General features: G+C 42.4%; 2 protein-coding genes across 3 annotated transcripts in view; one reads left to right on the top strand and one right to left on the bottom strand.

The window, feature by feature from the left end:
• Positions 1-19,229, bottom strand: part of DRG1 (developmentally regulated GTP binding protein 1) — a 172,840-nt gene that overhangs the window by 86,214 nt on the left and 67,397 nt on the right. Inside the window, exon 3 of one of the 2 annotated variants that reach the window (XM_037817169.1) lies at positions 7-150. The exons of the other annotated variant lie outside the window; for it this stretch is intronic. The gene's annotated coding sequence lies outside the window, so the exon portion shown is untranslated. The remainder of the gene's footprint in view (positions 1-6; positions 151-19,229) is intronic. 2 annotated transcript variants of the gene reach the window in all.
• Positions 17,422-18,843, top strand: LOC119519489 (protein tyrosine phosphatase type IVA 1-like). The gene has a single exon (XM_037817175.1). The coding sequence runs from the start codon at positions 17,922-17,924 to the stop codon at positions 18,441-18,443; it is 522 nt and encodes a 173-aa protein (XP_037673103.1). The 5' UTR covers positions 17,422-17,921; the 3' UTR covers positions 18,444-18,843.

Raw genomic sequence — 19,229 nt, 5'->3', positions numbered from 1 at the left:
CCTTACATGAGGAGGACTCCCCTTCATTGCACCAGCTCCACCAGGAGTGACAGACGGATGACTGAAGATTAAGCTGCCAGCATTCATCCATTCATTCAACAAATATTTATCACTCTTCTTCACTGCTGTGTGCCAGCATGGTTCCAAGCCCTGGGGATAGAGCAGTGAACAAGATACCCTCATGGAGCTTAATGGGAGAGACAGACAACAAGCAAACATTTAAATATGAATTCAGATAATGAGAAGTACAAGGAGAAAAATGACTAGGTGAGGGGATAGTGACCACCTGCGTGTAGATAGGGTGGTGGAGGAAGGTGTAAGCATGGGTTGGGATTGGAAAAGAAGACCTGGAGTAGGAGGGGTCAGCACAGTGGCCATGAGGCCCTGAGGAGAGATGTGGGCTGGGAGAACATACCCATGGCCAAGGGGCTCCAAGAGGCTCAGCAACTTGACTTCCCTCCACCCGGGCTCTCTACATGACATTAAATGAAAGGCTGTTTTACTACTGGTGAACACGTGTGAAGAGAAGGAGGAAAGAGAATGGCAAACAGGAGGCAACGTGAGCACAATGGAGAATTAATGGAAGCCTGAGTCAGGAACAAGAGGGCACAGGCACCCTGGGCATCTTGAAGAAATCTCAGGGAAGAGGAAAATTCCCAAACAAATAGAAATAGCATTTAGTCTCCAAACCAATAGAAAGAAAAGAAAAACAATAATAAAGAAGAGAAATAAACACAGACCAGGAGGAAGAAAGAAAGCACAAATGATTTAGACCCACATTAATATCAGAATTACACTGTTGCTCTGGTTTAAAGGTAAAGTCTGTTAGGGTTTTGCAGAGGGTGGGGAATGGAAGCTTGGGCCATTTAAGGTGAGTGTCAAAGGAAACAGCAACACTAGAATGCTGAGGATCTGTGAACCTGTGGCCTTGTGACCATCACAGACTCTGCTAGCTGGTCACACCTGCCTGGTGTTAAAAGCAGGGAACCTGACATTGAACTTAGGACTCCCTGGGCTGGCCTGAGCTCCTTCTCTGTGTCTATTTTTGGCCCAGCCTTCAGATATCCCTGGCCATGTCAATGGAGAGGTAGGGACCAACAGTTAGAGAGGACTTCTCAGTCACGTGGCAGAAGGGGAGCAACAAAACAACCAGGCTGCTGCCTTTTCTAAAGGGCTACCCACCTGGAGGCCTGAGCAGTAAGTGAGGTGCCCCTACCTGGGCCCCAACCTCTATGTCTCTACCATACATCTGGGCCCTTCAGGCCACAGGGACAAAAGCTGTTGCAGAATACAGGTGCGTAAAGGCATAATGCATTCCCTTACAAATGGCCCTGGGTAAGGAGCCCGAGCTTCGGCTGTCCAGTTCCACCATCTGCTCACTGGCAGTGCAGGGCAAATCTCTCAGCCTCAGTTTCCTCCTCAGAAAAATGGGCTGTGAAGACTAAAACAGATCACCATGATGGGCTAATGTTCTCTGTGCCTAATTCTCAGCACAGCCCTGTAAGGTTGGTTTCATTATCCCTCTCCTGTAGATGAGGAAACAGACACTCAGAGTGGTGGAAATATCCCCCTTGGATTGCACAATAAATGGCAGAGGCAGGACATGAACTCAAGGTCTATCTTTCTGACTCCAGAACCCTTGCTCCCAAACTCTAGTGATACTGCTTTTATGCACATGTGAAGTATCCACCATCATGTCTGGCACAAAGGAGTCTCCACTACCCTCCCAGGCCCCCAGGACTAGGACCTGCTCAGTGCAACAGAAAAAAGGCACTGAGGAAGTCAGGGTCAGTGCCAGAGGAAGTTTCTGGGGACCCTGAGTGATTAAGCACAATCTTCTTAGACCATCTGAGGATGATTTGCATCCCACCACAAGCATTCCTGGGCCCTACTGAATGAAGGTGTTCCCAGCACCAGCAGCAACCTGGTGGACTTGCCCTAGGTGGAGATGCTATACTGGAGTCAGTACAGTCACTGTCTGAGTGCCTGGGTCAAGGCTGTCCAGCTCCTGAGCACTGAGCTCTAGGAGGTGATGACTCATTTCTGCCCCTGGCAAAGATGAGGGAGAGCCTATGCCAGCAGAGTGCCTTGTTTGACACCAAGGGACCCCAGCTCATGTAGCAGCAGAGAAATTGTACTGTTGGAAGCCAAGAGTGGGTGGGGCCCAGGAAGCTGGCAGGTTTGGGGCTGTGGCAGTCCCAGGATAGATTTTCTGAACTGCTTTTAATAATTCTGGCAATTTCCCAAGCCTTGGGGCTTCCTTACCTGAAAGTAGGGATGACATGACTAACTTGGGAGGGTTGTGGTGAGGACTGAATTCATGTGCATCAGGTGCTGGGCCCAAAGCCAAGCTCCCCATGGATGTGATTGAACGTCAGCCCTTTGCCTGGCCCTGTGTTGCCAATCTCTGCCTTCTCCCATTGTGGTCTTGAGGGACCCTCAAAACAATCTCACCACAGCAGCTTCCCTTCTCTGGATTTCCTAGGCTCCAATCCCATGCTTTCTGCTTGGTATTCTTGGTATTCCTCAAAGCACAAGTCCTGTCATTTATATCAGGCCTTCACTTATGCCAACCATCAGTTACATCCTGTTACTACTAATTATAACCACAATAATAACATGTGTAGTGCTTACTAAGTGCCAGACATCCTGCTAAACACTTCACACATATTAATTCAATTGTCCAATGAGGCAGGTACTGTTTTTAAAATTAAGCAACTTGCCCCAGCCACACAGCTGTAAGTGGTACAATGAGGATTTGAACCTAGCAGGCCAGCCCCAAGTCTGTATGTTAACTGCCACCCTGCACTGTGGACAGCCATGGCTTGATCCCAAATGTCCAACTGAAATGCCCACACTGAGCTCCATTCTCAGTGCACACCATTCAATTCCCAGCCCTGTGCCTTGACCCACAGAACCACCTCCACTTGACTTGAGTCTTATCCTTTTCATAGCCTTCCTAAAACAACACTGTCCTCCTCAGCTTTATCTGCCCCTTCCCTGGGATGTTGTCATCACTGTGCCTTTTTCAGAGTAGTCTCCAGAGACAGCCAAGCCTCTCTTGGCCCCAGCATCACCACTTTCAAACTGGGTGACCTTGGACAGGCGCGTCTCCATTTCCTCGTGTGGAAAACAGTACTGCATTCATGTGGCTGTTGTAAGGATTCCATAATAATAACCTGTAAAGCACATAGGACTCAACAAGCTGCCTCTTCATTTACCTACCAGACCACACCCTCATTCTTATGGAAAGAATGAACAAAAGCAGGGGTTGGCAAACTTCTGTAAAAGGCCAGATGGTAAACATTTTCGGCTTTACAGGCAGATGGTCTCTGTCACAACTACTCAACTCGTTGTAGTGTAGGAGCAGCCACTCATGGACAATCCATAAATGAGTGGGTGTGGCTGTGTTCTGATAAAACTTTATTTATGGACACTGGAACTTGAATTTCATATAATTTTTACATGTTTTAAACATTATTCTTTCTTTCAATTTTCTCAGCCATTTAAAAATGTAAAAACCGTTTTTCGCTTGTGGGCTGGACAAAACCAGGCGGCAGGCTGGATGTGGCCCGCCAGCCACAGTTTGCTCAAGACCAGCTTTTCTCTTTCTGCTCCTCTAGGCCCTCCCTTTTTTGGGTCTTGATTTTACCCAGGCTCAGATCCCAGCCTCCCCAGACCCACAATTCATGTGAGTTAAATTGATTTGACACCCAGAGCTTGTGATTTCTTGCTCTGCTGATCAGTCCATTGATCCACACAGAGTGTAATGAACGCCACATCCCCCAACCAAGGTCATTCTCAGGCAACCCTGGAACCCACAAAAAGAAGGGTCTACTGTGCTCAAAATAAGAACTGCCTGCCCTGTTCACCTACTACCCTGTTTTCCAGTAATTTTGTTTTCATTTATGTTTCTTTTTGGGGAAAGGGGCATAGAAGGAATAAGGACAGAGGGAAGACAGAAGGGTGGGGAGCTGGCAGAAGGAAGGAGTGAAGGAAGGAGTAAATGAGGCCAGTGACTGGCTCCTGTTACTACCTGCTCAGGTTCTTTGTGACTGCCTGACATATCCTCTGCTTTCTGCCTTTTCCAGGCGTCTCTGGAGGAAGGCTTGTGCTTGGAGGCACCGGGGATGAAGTGTGTGGGTTGTCAGTTTTGGTAGCGAATTCAGAATTTCACAGTTCTCTTCAGAGCCCCTTGCAGGGGAAAGTCGCTCCGTCTCTCCCAAGGGTGGGGCAAAGCAATGACAGTGCTCAGAACTTGCCTTGCAGTTATGGATCACAAGTCTCGTAAATCCCTCCCTGCCTTGGAGAAAGCAGGCTGGCAGGATTCCCTCCAGTTTACACAATCAATCCTGACTTTCCAACACCTGGAACCAGAGCCCCCAGAATTCCAGTTCTTTCATACAGTCCCTCTTCCCTCTTCCACAGCCGTCCCTGACCTTCCTCGAGCTCTGCAAAAGTGGAGGGTATGTGTGAAGCGGTTCTCACTAAGATAGATGGCTGTGGGCAGAATGATGAATGTCTGGATCTGCATCTCTTGCTAAACTGCTATGAAAGGGAATGCCAAATATTTATCCAAAAGACTAATCTGTCCTAACAAAACAAATTTCCTTTGAGGACAGGGCAATGCGGATGTAGGTGCCTCTGAATAAAGCTTCTTTATATACATCGTGGATGGGCGCACCAGGAAGATAACTTATTTTTCCTTCAGGAGGAGTCTGCTGTCCTTCCTAAATCTGGTGCCCTACCCCATGGCCTGTCCATACCGGGCAGAGATCAAAGCCTGCGACAGCAATGAAAACCAGACTGCGTACATACTGATATTTCCCTCCCTCCCTCAAGTGCATGCTCTTCTGATTTCTTCCCCTTCTGCATCAAAATTCATGCCCTAACCCTGCTGAACGTTTTGGTGTCCATGCTAAGCAGCAGAAACTTCATGAGCAGTGGGGCCCATGTTGAATTTTTTCAAAACTTTTCTTTGGATGACGATGAATCATTCATTTATTCATGAAGTTTCCTCTATCTGGAAAGTCCTTATTCCTTGTCTAAATGGGGAACACTTATTCATCCTTCAGCTCAGAGGGCCCCTTGTCTGCAAAGATTTTTCTTTCTCATCCAGAAGGACAACTAACATTTATTACACCACTGCCACATGCCAAGCACCTTGCCAGAGGCCTTATGTACATCAACAACCTTATAAGTACTATTTTATTCTCACTGAGGCTCAGAGAGGTCAAGTTACTGCCAATGCCTCACAACTGCAAAGTGGCAGAGCCAGGATGTGAATCCTGAACTGTCTGACTCTGGAGCCCAGGATACCATTGTGCCTTTCTCTGTGTCACTTCCCTATACTTCATATATTTCCACTTTTGCAATATCTTTTTATGGATCTATCTCCCTATATAAGATCAGGTTTCTTTTCAAATGGGGTTCATATGAAGACAATTCATTTCTGTATCCTCATTACTTAGAATAGTGCTTGGCACTTAGTAGCCATTAATTCATTCAAAAGATATTTCTGAGTGGCCACTGTGTGCTGAGAAGGACTTAATTCCTGCTCTCAAGGAGCTTAAGCATATAGAGTAGTACAGGGCATGGGACAGATACATAAATAAATACCTGTAATACAAGGGAGAACATGACCTAACATGCTTAGGAGATTTGGAGAAGGTTGAGATGACTGCCAGTTCTGAGAAGATAGTGGCACTGGCGTAGGACCCTGAAGCACACTTAGGACTTAGACATGTAGGGATACATGTATGAGAAGCAGGGGATGCTCAGAGAAGAGAGGACATGGCAAACTTGCCCTTGAAGTCCAAACCCTAGCTGATGTTCAAAGTGAGGAACCCCTTCATGTCATGGGGGAGAAAAGGGCCATTTCAGACCATGTAGGGGCTGCTGGACAAATCGACCAGCTATCAGATCACAGAGAAAGGCTGAGCAGGGCAGAAGGTGCTCCAACGTGTGGCCTGGTTTGGGTATAAACCCAGTGAGGCTGGAGGCCAGGATGAACATGAGATAAAATGATATTATTACCTGCCCTCACCTAAGGCTGCATTTCACAAAAGCACAGCCCTATACCTCAGAATCCCTTTGCAAACCCAAGGCCAGAGCCCAGGAGGAAAAAAAACCAAGCCAGGTCATAAAGCAGAGGTAGGAGATCCAGGAGAAAAGGGAAGAGCCCAGCAAGGACACAGTGCTCTGTGTCTGAGAGATATTCCTGCAGGCAATCCACTGGCATGGGACCCCTGCTTAGAAGTCATCCCAACCAGGTCTGGAGAATTTTTTTTTTCATTTTAACCATTTTAAAGGACAATTCTTTGACATTAAGTACATTGGCAATACTGTATAAACTTACATTGGCAATACTATATAAACTTCACCACTATTTACAGACTATTTTCATCATCCTAAATGAAAACTCATATTCTTTTAGTAATAAATCCCCATTTCCACCCTCCTCTCACCCCTGGTAACCACTACTATTCTGCTTCCTATCTCTATGAATTTCTTTATTCTGAGTATTTCATATAAGAGAAAGCATAAAGTAATTGTCCTTTTGTATGTGGCTTATTTCATGAAACATGATGTCTTCAAGGTTCCTCCATGTTGTATATGTACCAGATGTACAATACTCCATTGTATGGATATACCACAATTTGACCTTCCATTCTTCTGTTGATGGACACTTGGGTTGCTTTTACTTCCTAGCTATTGTGAATAATACTGCAATGATGTACAAATATCAGTCCAAGTCCCTGCTTTCAATTCTTTTGAGTATATACCCAGGAGTCGAACTGCCATGTCCTATGGTAACTCAATGCTTAAATCACTGAGGAAGTGCACAACTATTTTCCACAGCTGCTGCACCATTTTACATTCCCACCAACAATGCACAAAGGTTCCTATTTCTCCACATCCTCGCCAACACTTATTTTCCATTTTTAAAATAACAGCCCTTCTATGAGGCTAAAGAATGGGGGCAGTTGCTTAATACATTTAACTACATTGAATTTAAACATGTGGAAATAGAGGTGATGGTAGCATGTCACTGTGAGAATAATTAACAGTGCTGAATGGTATGTGAATGTGGTAGAAAGCAGAAGTTCAGAGTCATGTATGTCACCAGAAGGAAAGTTGGAGGTTAAAACATGGAAATGGATAGCACTGTGAATCTTGCAGTGGACAATGACTGTGATTAACTGTACAAATATAAAAAAAAGTTATTCCATGAATGAATGAGAACAAATGTATGACACTATTATGGAGTCAATAATAGAGGAGTTTATGGGGAAAAATGTACCTATTGCAAACTATGGACTGTAGTTAACAGTAGTATTTTAATACTCTTTCATCAACATTAACAAATGCACAACAACAATATTATTGGTCAAAAATAGTGGGGGATGAGGGGTATGAGAGAATTTGGGTTTTCTTTTCTATTTTTCTTTCTTTTCTGGAGTAATAAAAATGTTCTAAAATTGATCATAGGATTGTATGCACAACTATGTGATGATACTGTGATCCAGAGATTATATACTTTGGATGGTTTGTAAGGTGTGTGAATATATTTCAATAAAACTTCATTAAAAATAATTATAGCCATTCTAGTGGATATGAGTAATATCTCATTGTAGTTTTAAACTGCATTTATTTAATGGCTAATAGTGTTGAGCATCTTTTCATGTTCTTACTGGCCATTTGCATATCTTCTTAGGAGAAATGTCTATTCAGATCCTTGGCCCATTTTTTTAAATTAAATTCAGTTTTACTGAGATATATTCACATACCATACAATCATCCATGGTGTACAATAAACTGTTCACAGTACCATCATATAGTTATGCATTCATCACCCAATCCTTTTTTGAACATTTTCCTTACACCAAAAAGAATAATAAAAAGAACACCCAAGAGGCGGGGCAAGATGGCAGACTGGTGAGCTGTAAGTTTTAGTTACTCCTCCAGGAAAGTAGGTAAAAAGCCAGGAACTGCGTGGACTGGACACCACAGAGCAATCTGACTTTGGGCATACTTCATACAACACTCATGAAAACGTGGAACTGCTGAGATCAGCGAAATCTGTAAGTTTTTGCGGCCAGGGGACCCGCGCCCCTCCCTGCCAGGCTCAGTCCCGTGGGAGGAGGGGGCTGTCAGCTCCGGGAAGGAGAAGGGAGAAGTGCAGTGGCTGCTCTTATCGGAAACTCATTCTACTGATTCAAACTCCAACCATAGATAGACTGAGACCAGACACCAGAGACTCTGAGAGCAGCCAGCCCAGCAGAGAGGAGACAGGCATAAAAAAAAAACAACACGAAAAACTCCAAAATAAAAGCGGAAGATTTTTGGAGTTCTGGTGAACATAGAAGGGGGAAGGGCAGAGCTCAAGCCCCAGCTCAGTCCCTGAGGCGCATATGCAAATCCCGAAGGAAAGCTGATCTCTCTGCCCTGTGGACCTTTCCTTAATGACCCTGGTTGCTTCGTCTATTAGCATTTCAATAACCCATTAGATCTCTGAGGAGGGCCGTTTTTTTTTTTTTTTTTTTTTAAATACTTTTTTCTTTTTATAAAACAATTACTCTAAGAAGCCCAATACAGAAAGCTTCAAAGAATTGCAATTTGGGCACGTCAAGTCAAGAGCAGAACTAAGAGAGCTCTGAGACAAAAGGCAATAATCCAGTGGCTGAGAAAATTCAATAAACAACACAACTTCCCAAGAAAAGGGGGGTGTCCGCTCACAGCCACCATCCTGGTGGACAGGAAACACTCCTGCCCATCGCCAGCCCCATAGCCCAGAGCTGCCCCAGACAACCCAGTGTGACGGAAGTGCTTCAAATAACAGGCACACACCACAAAACTGGGCGTGGGACACTTAGCCTTCCCTGCAACCTCAGCTGAATGTCCCAGAACTGGGGAAGGTGGAGCAGTGTGAATTAACAAAGCCCCATTCAGCCATCATTTGAGCAGACTGGGAGCCTCCCTACACAGCCCAGCAGCCCAGAACTGCCCTGGGGGGACGGCACTCACCTGTGACATAGCACAGTCATCCCTCAACAGAGGACCCGGGGTGCACAGCCTGGAAGAGGGGCCCACTTGCAAGTCCTCAGGAGCCATACGCCAATACCAAAGACTTGTGGGTCAGTGCAAGAGACAAACTGTGGCAGGACTGAACTGAAGGATGAGACTATTGCAGCAGCTTTAAAACTCTAGGATCATCAGGGAGATTTGATTGTTAGGGCCACCCCCCCTCCCCGACTGCCCAGAAACACGCCCCACATACAGGGCAGGCAACACCAACTACACACGCAAGCTTGGTACACCAATTGGGGCCCCACAAGACTCACTCCCCCACTCAACCAAAAAGGCTAAGCAGGGGAGAACTGGCTTGTGGCAGAACAGGTGGCTCGAGGACGCCACCTGCTGGTTAGTTAGAGAAAGTGTACTCCAAGAAGCTGTTAGATCTGATAAATTAGAGATAAGGACTTCAGTAGGTCTACAAACCCTAAAAAGAACCCTATCAAGTTCAGCAAATGCCACGAGGCCAAAAACAACAGAAAATTATAAAGCATATGAAAAAACCAGACGATATGGATAACCCAAGCCCAAAAGCACCCAAATCAAAAGACCAGAAGAGACACAGCACCTAGAGCAGCTACTCAAAGAACTAAAGATGAACAATGAGACCATAGTACGGGATATGAAGGAAATCAAGAAGACCCTAGAAGAGCATAAAGAAGACATTGCAAGACTAAATAAAAAAATGGATGATCTTATGGAAATTAAAGAAACTGTTGACCAAATTAAAAAGATTCTGGACACTCATAGTACAAGACTAGAGGAAGTTGAACAACGAATCAGTGACCTGGAAGATGACAGAATGGAAAAATGAAAGCATAAAAGAAAGAATGGGGAAAAAAATTGAAAAACTCGAAATGGACCTCAGGGATATGATAGATAATATGAAACGTCCGAATATAAGACTCATTGGTGTCCCAGAAGGGGAAGAAAAGGGTAAAGGTCTAGGAAAGAGTATTCAAAGAAATTGTTGGGGAAAACTTCCCAAATCTTCTAAACAACATAAATACACAAATCATAAATGCTCAGCGAACTCCCAAATAGAATAAATCCAAAAAAAACCCACTCCGAGACATATACTGATCACACTGTCAAACATAGAAGAGAAGGAGCAAGTTCTGAAAGCAGCAAGAGAAAAGCAATTCACCACATACAAAGGAAACAGCATAAGACTAAGTAGTGACTACTCAGCAGCCACCATGGAGGCGAGAAGGCAGTGGCACGATATATTTAAAATTCTGAGTGAGAGGAATTTCCAGCCAAGAATACTCTATCCAGCAAAGCTCTCCTTCAAATTTGAGGGAGAGCTTAAATTTTTCACAGACAAACAAATGCTGAGAGAATTTGCTAACAAGAGACCTGCCCTACTGGAGATACTAAAGGGAGCCCTACTGACAGAGAAACAAAGACAGGACAGAGAGACTTGGAGAAAGGTTCAGTACTAAAGAGATTCGGTATGGGTACAATAAAGGATATTAATAGAGAGAGGGAAAAATATGGCAAACATAAACCAAAGGATAAGATGGCCGATTCAAGAAATGCCTTCACGGTTTTAACGTTGAATGTAAATGGATTAAACTCCCCAATTAAAAGATATAGATTCGCAGAATGGATCAAAAAAAATGAACCATCAATATGTTGCATACAAGAGACTCATCTTAGACACAGGGACACAAAGAAACTGAAAGTGAAAGGATGGAAAAAAATATTTCATGCAAGCTACAGCCAAAAGAAAGCAGGTGTAGCAATATTAATCTCAGATAAAATAGACTTCAAATGCAGGGATGTTTTTGAGAGACAAAGAAGGCCACTACATACTAATAAAAGGGGCAATTCAGCAAGAAGAAATAACAATCGTAAATGTCTATGCACCCAATCAAGGTGCCACAAAATACATGAGAGAAACACTGGCAAAACTAAAGGAAGCAATTGATGTTTCCACAATAATTGTGGGAGACTTCAACACATCACTCTCTCCTATAGATAGATCAACCAGACAGAAGACCAATAAGGAAATTGAAAACCTAAACAATCTGATAAATGAATTAGATTTAACAGACATCTACAGGACATTACATCCCAAATCACCAGGATACACATACTTTTCTAGTGCTCACAGGAACTTTCTCCAGAATAGATCATATGCTGGGACATAAAACAAGCCTCAGTAAATTTAAAAAGATTGAAATTATTCAAAGCACATTCTCTGACCACAATGGAATACAATTAGAAGTCAATAACCATCAGAGACTTAGAAAATTCACAAATACCTGGAGGTTAAACAACACACTCCTAAACAATCAGTGGGTTAAAGAAGAAATAGCAAGAGAAATTGCTAAATATATAGAGACGAATGAAAATGAGAACACAACATACCAAAACCTATGGGATGCAGCAAAAGCAGTGCTAAGGGGGAAATTTATAGCACTAAACGCATATATTAAAAAGGAAGAAAGAGCCAAAATCAAAGAACTAATGGATCAACTGAAGAAGCTAGAAAATGAACAGCAAACCAATCCCAAACCAAGTAGAAGAAAAGAAATAACAAGGATTAAAGCAGAAATAAATGATATAGAGAACAAAAAAACAATAGAGAGGATAAATATCACCAAAAGTTGGTTCTTTGAGAAGATCAACAAGATTGACAAGCCCCTAGCTAGACTGACAAAATCAAAAAGAGAGAAGACCCATATAAACAAAATAATGAATGAAAAAGGTGACATAACTGCAGATCCTGAAGAAATTAAAAAAATTATAAGAGGATATTATGAACAACTGTATGGCAACAAACTGGATAACATAGAAGAAATGGACAATTTCCTGGAAACATATGAACAACCTAGACTGACCAGAGAAGAAATAGAAGACCTCAACCAACCCATCACAAGCAAAGAGATCCAATCAGTCATCAAAAATCTTCCCACAAATAAATGCCCAGGGCCAGATGGCTTCACAGGGGAATTCTACCAAACTTTCCAGAAAGAACTGACACCAATCTTACTCAAACTCTTTCAAAACATTGAAAAAAATGGAACACTACCTAACTCATTTTATGAAGCTAACATCAATCTAATACCAAAACCAGGCAAAGATGCTACAAAAAAGGAAAACTACCGGCCAATCTCCCTAATGAATATAGATGCAAAAATCCTCAACAAAATACTTGCAAATCGAATCCAAAGACACATTAAAAAAATCATACACCATGACCAAGTGGGGTTCATTCCAGGCATGCAAGGATGGTTCAACATAAGAAAAACAATCAATGTATTACAACACATTAACAAGTCAAAAGGGAAAAATCAATTGATCATCGCAATAGATGCTGAAAAAGCATTTGACAAAATCCAACATCCCTTTTTGATAAAAACACTTCAAAAGGTAGGAATTGAAGGAAACTTCCTCAACATGATAAAGAGCATATATGAAAAACCCACAGCCAGCATAGTACTCAATGGTGAGAGACTGAAAGCCTTCCCTCTAAGATCAGGAACAAGACAAGGATGCCCGCTGTCACCACTGTTATTCAACATTGTGCTGGAAGTGCTAGCCAGGGCAATCCGGCAAGACAAAGAAATAAAAGGCATCCAAATTGGAAAAGAAGAAGTAAAACTGTCATTGTTTGCAGATGATATGATCTTATATCTAGAAAACCCTGAGAAATCAACGATACACCTACTAGAGCTAATAAACAAATTTAGCAAAGTAGCGGGATACAAGATTAATGCACATAAGTCAGTAATGTTTCTATATGCTAGAAATGAACAAACGGAAGTGACACTCAAGAAAAAGATACCATTTTCAATAGCAACTAAAAAAATCAAGTACCTAGGAATAAACTTAACCAAAGATGTAAAAGACCTATACAAAGAAAACTACATAACTCTACTAAAAGAAATAGAAGGGGACCTTAAAAGATGGAAAAATATTCCATGTTCATGGATAGGAAGGCTAAATGTCATTAAGATGTCAATTCTACCCAAACTCATCTACAGATTCAATGCAATCCCAATCAAAATCCTAACAACCTACTTTGCAGACTTGGAAAAGCTAGTTATCAAATTTATTTGGAAAGGGAAGATGCCTCGAATTGCTAAAGACACTCTAAAAAAGAAAAACGAAGTGGGAGGACTTACACTCCCTGACTTTGAAGCTTATTATAAAGCCACAGTTGCCAAAACAGCATGGTACTGGCACAAAGATAGACATATAGATCAATGGAATCGAATTGAGAATTCAGAGATAGACCCTCAGATCTATGGCCGACTGATCTTTGATAAGGCCCCCAAAGCCACCGAACTGAGCCATAATGGTCTTTTCAACAAATGGGGCTGGGAGAGTTGGATATCCATATCCAAAAGAATGAAAGAGGACCCCTACCTCACCCCCTACACAAAAATTAACTCAAAATGGACCAAAGATCTCAATATAAAAGAAAGTACCATAAAACTCCTAGAAGATAATGTAGGAAAACATCTTCAAGACCTTGTATTAAGAGGCCACTTCCTAGACTTTACACCCAAAGCACAAGCAACAAAAGAGAAAATAGATAAATGGGAACTCCTCAAGCTTAGAAGTTTCTGCACCTCAAAGGAATTTCTCAAAAAGGTAAAGAGGCAGCCAACTCAATGGGAAAAAATTTTTGGAAACCATGTATCTGACAAAAGACTGATATCTTGCATATACAAAGAAATCCTACAACTCAATGACAATAGTACAGACGGCCCAATTATAAAATGGGCAAAAGATATGAAAAGACAGTTCTCTGAAGAGGAAATACAAATGGCCAAGAAACACATGAAAAAATGTTCAGCTTCACTAGCTATTAGAGAGATGCAAATTAAGACCACAATGAGATACCATCTAACACTGGTTAGAATGGCTGCCATTAAACAAACAGGAAACTACAAATGCTGGAGGGGATGTGGAGAAATTGGAACACTTATTCATTGTTGGTGGGACTGTATAATGGTTCAGCCACTCTGGAAGTCAGTCTGGCAGTTCCTTAGAAAACTAGATATAGAGCTACCATTCGATCCAGCGATTGCACTTCTCGGTATATACCCGGAAGATCGGAAAGCAGTGACACGAACAGATATCTGCACGCCAATGTTCATAGCAGCATTATTCACAATTGCCAAGAGATGGAAACAACCCAAATGTCCTTCAACAGATGAGTGGATAAATAAAATGTGGTATATACACACGATGGAATACTACGCGGCAGTAAGAAGGAACGATCTGGTGAAACATATGACAACATGGATGAACCTTGAAGACATAATGCTGAGCGAAATAAGCCAGGCACAAAAAGAGAAATATTATATGCTACCACTAATGTGAACTTTGAAAAATGTAAAACAAATGGTTTATAATGTAGAATGTAGGGGAACTAGCAGTAGAGAGCAATTAAGGAAGGGGGAACAATAATCCAAGAAGAACAGATAAGCTATTTAACGTTCTGGGGATGCCCAGAAATGACTATGGTCTGTTAATTTCTGATGGATGTAGTAGGAACAAGTTCACTGAAATGTTGCTATATTATGTAACTTTCTTGGGGTAAAGTAGGAACATGTTGGAAGTTAAGCAGTTATCTTAGGTTAGTTGTCTTTTTCTTACTCCCTTGTTATGGTCTCTTTGAAATGTTCTTTTATTGTATGTTTGTTTTCTTTTTAACTTTTTTTTTCATACAGTTGATTTAAAAAAGAAGGGAAAGTTAAAAAAAAAAAAAAAAAAGAAAGAAAAAAGACAAACAAGGAAAAAAAAAAAAAAAGATGTAGTGCCCCCTTGAGGAGCCTGTGGAGAATGCAGGGGTATTCGCCTACCCCACCTCCATGGTTGCTAACAAGACCACAGACGTAGGGGACTGGTGGTTTGATGGGTTGAGCCCTCTACCATAAGTTTTACCCTTGGGAAGACAGTTGCTGCAAAGGAGAGGCTAGGCCTCCCTATATTTGTGCCTAAGAGTCTCCTCCTGAATGCCTCTTTGTTGCTCAGATGTGGCCCTCTCTCTCTGGCTAAGCCAACTTGAAAGGTGAAATCACTGCCCTCCCCCCTACGTGGGACCAGACACCCAGGGGAGTGAATCTCCCTGGCAACGTGGAATATGACTCCCGGAGAGGAATGTAGACCCGGCATCGTGGGATGGAGAACATCTTCTTGACCAAAAGGGGGATGTGAAAGGAAATGAAATAAGCTTCAGTGGCAGAGAGATTTCAAAACGAGCCGAGAGATCACTCTGGTGGGCACTCTTACGCACACTTTAGACAACCCTTTTTAGGTTCTAAAGAATTGGGGTAGCTGGTGGTGGATACCTGAAACTATTAAACTACAACCCAGAACCCATGAATCTCGAAGACAGTTGCATAAAAATGTAGCTTATGAGGGGTGACAATGGGATTGGGAATGCCATAAGGACCAAACTCCACTTTGTCTAGTTTATGGATGGATGTGTAGAAAAGTAGGGGAAGGAAACAAACAGAGAAAGGTACCCAGTGTTCTTTTTTACTTCAATTGCTCTTTTTCACTCTAATTATTATTCTTGTTATTTTTGTGTGTGGGCTAATGAAGGTGTCAGGGATTGATTTAGGTGATGAATGTACAACTATGTAATGGTACTGTAAACAATCGAAAGTACAATTTGTTTTGTATGACTGTGTGGTATGTGAATATATCTCAATAAAATGATGATTAAAAAAAAAAAAAAAAAAAAAAAAGAACACCCAAATCATCCCCCCATCCCACCCCATTCTCCATCTAGTTTTTGTCCCCATCTCTCCACCCATCCATCCATACATTGGACAAAGGGAGTGTGATCCACAAGGCTTTCACAATCACACTGTCACCCCTCGCAAGCTACATTTTATACAATCGTCTCCAAGAGTCAAGGCTACTGGGTTAGAGTTTGATAGTTTCAGGCATTTACTTCTAGCTATTCCAATACTTTAAAACCTAAAAAGTGTTGTCTATATAGTACATAAGAATGTCCACCAGAGTGACCTCTCGACTTCATTTGAAATCTTTCAGCCACTGAAGCTTTATTTCATTTCATTTCGCACCCCCCCCCCCCCTTTTGGTCAAGCAGATGTTCTCAATCCCACGATGCCGGGTCCAGATTCATCCCTGGGAGTCATATCCTGCATTGTCCTTGGCCCATTTTTAAATTGAGTTTTCTTTTTGTTGTTGAGCTGTGGTTCTTTATATATTCTGGAAATTAAATCCTTATAAGATACATGGTTTCCAAATATTTCCCCCCATTCTGTAGGTTGCCTTTTCAGGTTGTTGATAATGTCCTTCAACACAGAAAAGCATTAAATTTTGATCAAGTCCCTTTTACCTATATTTTCTTTTGTTGTTTGTGCTTTTGGTGTAAAATCTAAAAATTTATTGACTACCAAAAAATCCCAAAGAAATTTGCCTATGTTTTCTTTTTTTCTTTTTTTTTTTAATCATCATTTTATTGAGATATACTCACATACCACGCAGCCACACAAAACAAATTGTACCCTCGATTGTCTACAGCACCACCACACAGCCGTACACTCACCACCCAAATCAATCCCCGACACCTCCATTAGCACACACACAAAAATAACAAGAATAACAATTAGAGTGAAAAAGAGCAATCGAAGCAAAAAAGAACACTGGGCACCTTTGTCTGTTTGTTTCCTTCCCCTACTTTTCTACACATCCATCCACAAACTAGACAAAGTGGAGTCTGGCCCCCACGGCCTTCCCAATCCCACTGCCACCCCTCACAAGCCACATCTTCACACAACTGTCCTCGAGATTCATGGGCCCTGGGCCGCAGCCCGGCAGTTCCAGGCATCCACCACCAGCCACCCCAATTCTCCAGAACCCAAAAAGGGTTGTCTAAAGTGTGCATAAGAGTGCCCACCAGAGTGATCTCCCGGCTCGTTTTGGAATCTCTCTGCCACTGAAGCCTACCTCATCTCCTTTCACATCCCCCCCCGGCCAAGAAGATGCTCTCCGTCCCACGATGCCGGGTCCACACTCCTCCCCGGGAGCCATACTCCACGCTGCCAGGGAGATTCACTCCCCTGGGCGTCCGATCCCACGCAGGGGGGAGGGCAGTGACCCCACCTTTCAAGTTGGCTTAGCCAGAGAGAGAGGGCCACATCTGAGCAACAAAGAGGCATTCAGGAGGAGACTCTTAGGCACAAATATAGGGAGGCCTAGCCTCTCCTTTGCAGCAACCGTCTTCCCAAGGGTAAAACTTATGGTAGAGAGCTTGGTGCCACCGCTGACTCCGGTGCCACCGCCGACTCCAGCTCCGCCGCCCCCTGCCCTGCAGCCGCTGCCATCGCCACTGCCTGTTTCGCCGCCGCCTCGGGACCGGCTGTATGATTATGCCACAATCTTCAATGAGTAAACATATTCCTCAGTTCTGTGGTGTTCTTGGTCACACATTTATGGAGTTTCTGAAGGGCAGTGGAGATTACTGCCAGGCACAGCACGACCTCTATGCAGACAAGTGAACTGTAGAAACTTGTTACTACTCCACCAAGAAACCCCCATAAGAGTGGTTAACCTGGACACAGAAGTGTTGAATTGAAATCCGCAGAGCATTTTACAAGAGTTCTGACCTGGATGGGGTAGACCTCAGTGCACTTCTTTTATATTGCCTCAGTATTACTGGATTGAAGAATCGCTGCTTCTTGTTAGGAGGTTCATTTCATTTCCCATTACTTCCAGCTTCATACTCAAAGCACTGAGAATTTCAAGTGGAGTATATTGAAGTAGACTTCGGTTTCTTTACATCGTTTCTGTATTCAATTTTTTAAATTCTTTCATAACCCTTTTGAGTGTTTTTTAACTAAATTAACATGGCTCGAATGAACCGCCCAGCGCCTGTGGAAGTCACATACAAGAACATGAGATTTCTTATTACACACAATCCAACCAATGCAACCTTAAGCAAATTTATAGAGGAACTTAAGAAGTATGGAGTTACCACAGTAGTAAGAGTATGTGAAGCAACTTATGACACTGCTCTTGTGGAGAAAGAAGGCATCCATGTTCTTGATTGGCCTTTTGATGATGGTGCACCACCATCCAACCAGATTGTTGATGATTGGTTAAGTCTTGTAAAAATTAAGTTTCGTGAAGAACCTGGTTGCTGCATTGCTGTTCATTGTGTTGCAGGTCTTGGGAGAGCTCCAGTGCTTGTTGCCCTAGCATTGACTGAAGGTGGAATGAAATACGAAGATGCAGTACAGTTCATAAGACAAAAGCGGCGTGGAGCTTTTAACAGCAAGCAACTTTTGTATTTGGAGAAGTACCGTCCTAAAATGCGGCTGCACTTTAAAGACTCCAATGGTCACAGAAACAACTGTTGCATTCAATAAAACTGGGGTGCCTGATGTTATTGCCTTGGAAGTGGAACTTGAGAGAGGAAGGATCTAATTTGTCATACATATTAGCCAACGTGTTGGTGAATAAGTCTAATGAAGCTTCCATAGGAATATTGAAAAGCAGTTTTACCATGCTATGAGTTTGTCAGAATTGCAGCCTCTATGTTTGGGTTACAGTCAACCTATTTGGACACTTAGCAAAAGATCCTTGCTGGTCAGCTTTTAAAATGGGCTTATCATTCGTAACAATTGACCTTTCCTGAAATCATGTAGTATTGAGTTATAAGTCTTCCTTCAATCTTTTCCCATGCCAAAATCTTATCAATACGTAAAAAATTTAAAGAGATTAGGTGCCAAAATACCCAGCACAATACTTGTATTATATTTTTAGTATCATACAGAACTCTTAAGTTCCAGGAACTATGAACATTCTAGACTTTATGTGGTTTATTCCTTCAGTCATTTCAAACATTGAAACTAGGGCCTGTGTAGTTATCTGCCTGTTCACTTTGTTTACATCTCCCACATTCGTACCAGTATGCATCAGGTTTGCTCAGCCATGGAATTTTGTTGGATTTTAATGTCATGTCTATAAATCTCATTTTGTGACATTAGAGAAAACCTCCATTTTGAAAATCTACATTGTACAGAAGCACATGTCTTTAATGTCTCCAGACAAAAAAGCCTTACAGTTAATTTAATGTTTGCACTTTGGGGTGCAACTTAACCAGGAGGGCCTGACAAATGAATGGGAGGGGGGCTGTTAAATATTTTAGTAAA

The sequence above is a fragment of the Choloepus didactylus genome, chromosome 23 (genome assembly GCF_015220235.1).
Source record: "Choloepus didactylus isolate mChoDid1 chromosome 23, mChoDid1.pri, whole genome shotgun sequence".
In the NCBI taxonomy this organism is placed as follows: Eukaryota; Metazoa; Chordata; class Mammalia; order Pilosa; family Megalonychidae; genus Choloepus; species Choloepus didactylus.
Note: the sequence above shows the minus strand (reverse complement) of the source record. Positions and strands in the feature narration are given on the sequence as shown.